The 6,000-nt window shown below is 39.5% G+C and overlaps 1 protein-coding gene across 1 annotated transcript; it reads left to right on the plus strand.

Moving 5' to 3' along the window:
* Positions 1-2,375: 2,375 nt before the first annotated feature.
* On the plus strand, positions 2,376-3,042 carry LOC147612503 (uncharacterized). Its single transcript, XM_086783512.1, has 2 exons — positions 2,376-2,394; positions 2,468-3,042. Exons 1-2 carry the CDS (start codon positions 2,376-2,378, stop codon positions 3,040-3,042), a joined length of 594 nt encoding a protein of 197 aa, XP_086639638.1.
* The last annotated feature ends 2,958 nt before the right edge of the window (positions 3,043-6,000 follow it).

Raw genomic sequence — 6,000 nt, forward strand, 5'->3', positions numbered from 1 at the left:
ACATGTAGCAGATCCTCTTTATCAACTTTTGAGGAAAAATCAAAAATTTTTGTGGAGTGCAGCACATACTAAAGCTATGCGAAAGCTGAAATATCTGCTTCAATCATCACCTACTCTAAGGAAGGCAGATTATGAGTGTGGCAAGCCTGTGATTGTTACAGTTGATACTAGTCCTACTGGGATAGGATGGGCAGTAGGGCAAGATGATGAGGATGATCATAGGTATGTAATCAGATTTGGAGCAAAGGTATTAAGCATTCGACAACGAAAATATCCGCAGATCAAGAGAGAGTTATGGGGAATAGTCACTGCTCTAAAATGTGAAAAAGAATATCTTATTGGGGCATCTGTACTTGTGGAAACTGATTGCTTGCCACTCCTTGGGATGATTGCGAGCTGCACCACCCCAGATATTGCTATGCTTAGGTGGATTGCCTATATCAAGTCACTAAATCCTGAGTTTGAGCATATTGCAGGAAAAGACAACCCAGGTGCAGATATGCTATCAAGAGCCAGGTATGAAGATGAAGAAGGGATGATTAGTGACATTGATGATGTAGGTACAAAGTTCTACACTATTGCATATGCAAAAGGGGACCATACTTGCCCAAATGCACTTGAGTCTTTTACTGAGGAAATGTATGAAGGAGATTGGTTGCTTATTGGTCAATACTTGAGTACTCTGACAAGACAGGAAAATTGGTCTGACTCAGAATTTAAGAGGATCCGCAGAAAAGCATATGGGTATTTTCTAAAGGATGGGTACCTGTGGAAGCATCCTAAGCAGAGGAATGCTATGCCACAGAGAGTCATGTGTGATAAAGAGACTCAAGGGAAGCTCATGAAAGAATTCCATGAGAGTCTCTGGGCTGGACATCGAAGTGTGTGGGCCACCTTTACCAAAATAAAGGAAAGATATTGGTGGAAAGGAATGTACAAGGATATTTCCCAATATGTGGAAACATGCATGGTATGTCAAATGTACTCAAATGTGCGGCATCGTGATGGCTTGCAACCAACCTACCCACCTGCCATACACTACAAATGGATAGTGGATCTAGTTACAATGCCTTTGGGAATTTGGCAGATGCGGTATATAGCACTTGCAAGAGAAGATTTGACAAATCAGGTAGAGGGGCGTGCTCTTAGAACAAAGAGTACGGAAACAATATGCAAATTTCTCTTGGAAGATGTGATTTGCCAGTATGGATGTGTTGGGAAAATAACAGCTGATAGGGGTGAGCTAGATGTTGAAGAAGCAAGGGAATTCTTCTCTAGAATTGGTATCAAACTGTCCCTAACATGTGCTTACAATCCTGAGGGCAATGGTAAAAGTGAGCGAGGACATCCTCCAATCATTAAAGCTTTGGCTAAGGCATGCAGAGAAAGAATGCGAGAGTGGCCAAGGCTGCTACCATATGCTTTGTGGGCTGACCGTACAACTCATAGCTCAGTGAGACAGGATACATGCCTGCAGAATTAATGTATGGTCAGAAGCCACTAATGCCAGTTGAAGAAGTAGTTCCGACTTGGAATGTATTGCCCTGGGTGAAAGGATTGAACAGGGAAGACCTCCTTGCATTGCGAATAAGACAGCTAGAGAGGAGGCCTGAAGATGTAGAGCTTGCTAAAGCTCGTTTGAAAGATGTAAGGTTGAAAAATAAAGAAAGATTTGATAGAAGACACTGACTCCGGCCAAAACCTATTGAAGAAGGTGATTGGATCCTAATGTATGATAGTAGCCTTGATAACCAGTTCACTGTTCAAAGAAAATTTGCAAAAAAGATGGTTTGGCCCTTACATTGTCAAGCATGTGCATGGAAATGCCACGTATACCCTGTGTGAGCTTGATGGAACAGAGATAAAGAATCTTGTGGCAGGTAAAAGAATCAAGATGTTTAAAAGAAGGCATGACAGTGATCCTTTTGATTCACAGGAGACTCAGGATGAGAGGCTTGACAGTGATAGTATGGATATGGTTGAAGACGAAGTGGATGATCTTCCTGGTAATGTAGAAGATGAAGATGACATCCAGTTATATGTGGATCTTGATGATGATTTGGCACATACCAGAGGATGTGCAGGTTTAGAGGGGGTGGATGTCGTGCCATGGCACGTCTATCATGTGAAACCATGCATATGAGGCCATTAAATGCAAATCCAGATGCATGGGATTAAGTGTCATGACTTGAGTCATTATATGATGCCTAAGTACATATGTTCATATTGTAAATGAGGTTCAATAAGACGAGCTGAGGCCGAGTCAGGTCTCGAAGCTTCTGTACATAAGTGTGGTGTGAATTATGGAGCTTTATGCTTATAGTAGACCTTGTAGTAGGGAACACCCTTCTCGACATGTATGGAAATGTGAGAGCATGTATGATATAAGGTTTGGTTTTCAAGAATGCCCTTTTGAGATATCGTGTCTTGGGATACCATGATTCCTGTTCTTATTCGGAATGAGCAGATCAAGGAGGCTCTGGGTTTGCTGGAGATGATGCTCCTAGGGCAGTGTTTCCTAGTATTGTGGGTCGTTCTCGGCGCACTGGTGTTATGGTGGGTATGGGACAAAAAGATGCATATGTTGGTGATGAGGTCCAATCTAACTGGGAAATATTGAGCTTGAAATATCCTAATGAGCATGGTATCGTAACCAACTGGGATGACATGGAAAAGATTTGGGACCATACATTCTTTAATGAGCTTCGAGTTGCTCCTGAAGAGCATCCAGTCTTGCTCACTGAAGCTCCTCTCAATCCAAAAGCTAATCGAGAGAAGATGACTCAAATCAGGTTCGATACATTCAATGCACCAGCTACGTATGTTGCTATCCAGGCTGTGCTTTCATTGTATGCCAGTGGAAGGACAACAGGTATTGTGCTGGATTCGGGTGATGGTGTTACGCATACCGTTCCTATCTACGAGGGCTATGCTCTGCCACATGCTATCCTTACGTGGCAGCTTACGTGGAGATATCCAAATTTAAAGCTACATAAAAGGTGGCGCAGTGTATTGGGAACTAGGGAAATTTTGATAATATAGTTGCAAAAGGGATGCGCGCCCGAATTCCTTGCGGGAAAGAGAGAAAAACCAGAAAGGGGGTGCATATCGATGGGGTGTGTGCACAAAATGAGAAGCAGAGCGTCATCTAACCAGGGATTTTAAAATCAAATCTGCAGCTACTATATAAAGCTTTTTGGGGTTAGAATTAAAGAGGGAATGGAGTACTATCAAAGGAGATGATTTTCACATTATATATATTCTGTTCCTTGCGCAGTCGGCAGTGAAGCAGCCGTAAGGGGAATAGCGAAATCAAAGAAAAAATCGCTTTTTTTTTACTTTCAGATAAGTGAATTTTATTTTTGTTTATTACCACTTACGATTTGAAAAATTGTATAACCTATGAAACCTTTAAGGTTTTGGAGAATGAGAAGGTTTTGGACTTGGAGAATCTTGGAATAAGAAAGCATCAAAATACAATAAGATTCCTAGAATTTGGGTTTTATTTTCTACTTGATTGGATTTTGGAATGCAAGTCATGGAGTTTCCTAAAATCACATGAGTATGTTATAGATATGCCATATGTCATCTTTGTTTGTGAGTTGTTGGAATCTAAAGGCAGGTTTTCAGGAGATAAAGAGACACCTTGAAATGATGGAATTGGTGTCATTTGATGTATGTGATGTGAATGGTCACATGTATGTGGGAATTTTTTGAAGATTATGTTGTGCCTACATGTGATTGGTTTGAGGCATTTGGAAAAAGAAGTCAGGAAATCTATGCTTGGAACTGGACATGCTCTGGAAACGCAATTTATGTGCAATCATCAGGCTGAATTTGGGGATGTTTTGAAGTGAATTGGCACATGTATATGTCATCAAAAATGGAGATGTCTTATGCTCCTTGGAGAGTTATGTGTGTGTGTTTCCTTGTTGGGATTAGAAGCTACTCTCACAGCTAGAAGTCTTGCACTTTCCCAGCGACACCACCCACGTCACGACAGCGCACATGCACGCTCATGCACACACACATGCAAACACACAAACACATACACACATGCACACCCGCGCGTCCGCACACACACACACACACACACAAGCACATGTATGTGTGTTTGCATGTGTGTGTGTGAGTTTGCATGTGTGTGTAGAGAGAGAGAGAGAGAGGTAGGGCAAGAGGGAGAGAGTGTGAGAGTTGAAGCAAGAGAGAAATAGATTTTTAAGTGAAGAGGAAAAACTAATGACTACTAAAAAGTCATGAAATTCAAACTTCTTATATAGCTTTCTACTTGACTTAGTTTATATGGCTATAATGTTATTATATATTATTTTATTATTTAATTAGCATGGGAGTGTAGTGTAAAAACATGAATATGAGACACTGGCTTTAATTATTTAGTGTGATATTGAGTTATGATGTTATTGGAAGTTGTTGTAGCTTCTTCTGGAAAGGAAATAAGTTTTCTATGTAGAATATTAGAGAGTATAATTAGCAAGGTAAATGGCATGTATAGAAATTCATGTACATAAACCATATATTATCAAGATATCTTTTAGTTGGAATGGAAGGAAAGCCCAAAATCTTCTTATATTTCCTACCCCTCTCACTTCCACTTTGCCTATCCCTCTCCCTTTAACTTATCCACTTCTGGTCATTTGGCTCCTACCATAACATGGACTACTCCTGGGGGGGGAGACGATGGAGAGGGCTATGCATAGGAGTATTGGAGTGAGGCAAGGGAGGGCGGGTTGCGCAATCGAAAATAAGTGCTCATGCTAAAGCTTTCTCACTCTCCACCTCCACTATAGGTTTTTCTCCATCACAATCATGACCAACTTACTTGGGGTTCTATCAAAATGGCTCGTAAAGTACATTGGGTTCTACCCTAAAGGTCTCCCCAATAAGCAAAATCATAGTCTCTATTTTGATGGGATATATTTGAAGTGCACTAGTCTAAACATAATCCAAAATTTATGTAATATTTCTCTTTCAATCGAGCCATTCACATATAAAATTCAAGTATTTGACAAGTAATTCACATACATGGCACTCAGTTCACGCACTAACTTTAAAGATAAGGAGAGAGAGAGAGAGAGAGAGAGAGAGAGAGAGAGAGAGAGAGACTTTCAGCCAAGGGGATTTTGAAACTTTAAAGAAATCCTTGAACAAACCACTCTATCAATTGAGAATATTGAATCAATATATTTATAAATAATCTAGATCTGAAGTGCATAGTTACACCCCAAGCTTGAGGTGTCCTTATGTGTTCTCAATGGGATTTTAACCCACAACCTCATGAATCAGAGTCCTAATCTCAAACCACTTGAACTACATCTGTGTGATAGCATAGTCATCATTTGTTTTTAACTTCTTCTTTACAAAATGATCTAGAGCCTAAGTGCATAGTCATCTTTGTTTTTTACTTCTTCTAAGGACTAGTTTGAAATTTGAAGAAGATAAATGATTTTTTTATTAATCCAAAACTTCTTCATCAAATTTATCTTTTAAGCATCATAAGTTAGAAAAAAACTTGCTTAATACTATTTATAACATTTTATCCTCACATCCTTGAAGGTACATTAGTATCTCTCACACTTCTCCTTATCTAGAATCATGTAATTAGCTTGGCATGTTGTTTCAAAAGAAGTAACACGAGTATCCAAAACCTCCTTATGTCTACCCTTAAACTTTGAGAAATCGACCTTAAAAGATGATCCTTGAGATCTCAGTAACACAATAGGTACATTAGTTAAGGGAGTAGTGTCCCCAATAAAAAATAAGTAATAGGTGAGATAGGTCTAAAACTAGTCCCTCCTAGACTTGACATAGAGTTCCTTGAAGAGTTCCTCAACAGGTGCACTACTAATAAACCCTATGTATCACATGTGTTCAAGGGGTATTTTAATAAAAACCCCTTATCTGTGAATTTTTCATGAATAAAATGACCCTTTTTTCTTTAAGGAGTTATGTTTTTATTGTCAAAATTGATAAAACAATCCC

This window comes from Cibotium barometz, chromosome 45 (genome assembly GCF_041138505.1).
Source record: "Cibotium barometz isolate CiBa-2024 chromosome 45, ASM4113850v1, whole genome shotgun sequence".
Taxonomy (NCBI): domain Eukaryota; kingdom Viridiplantae; phylum Streptophyta; class Polypodiopsida; order Cyatheales; family Cibotiaceae; genus Cibotium; species Cibotium barometz.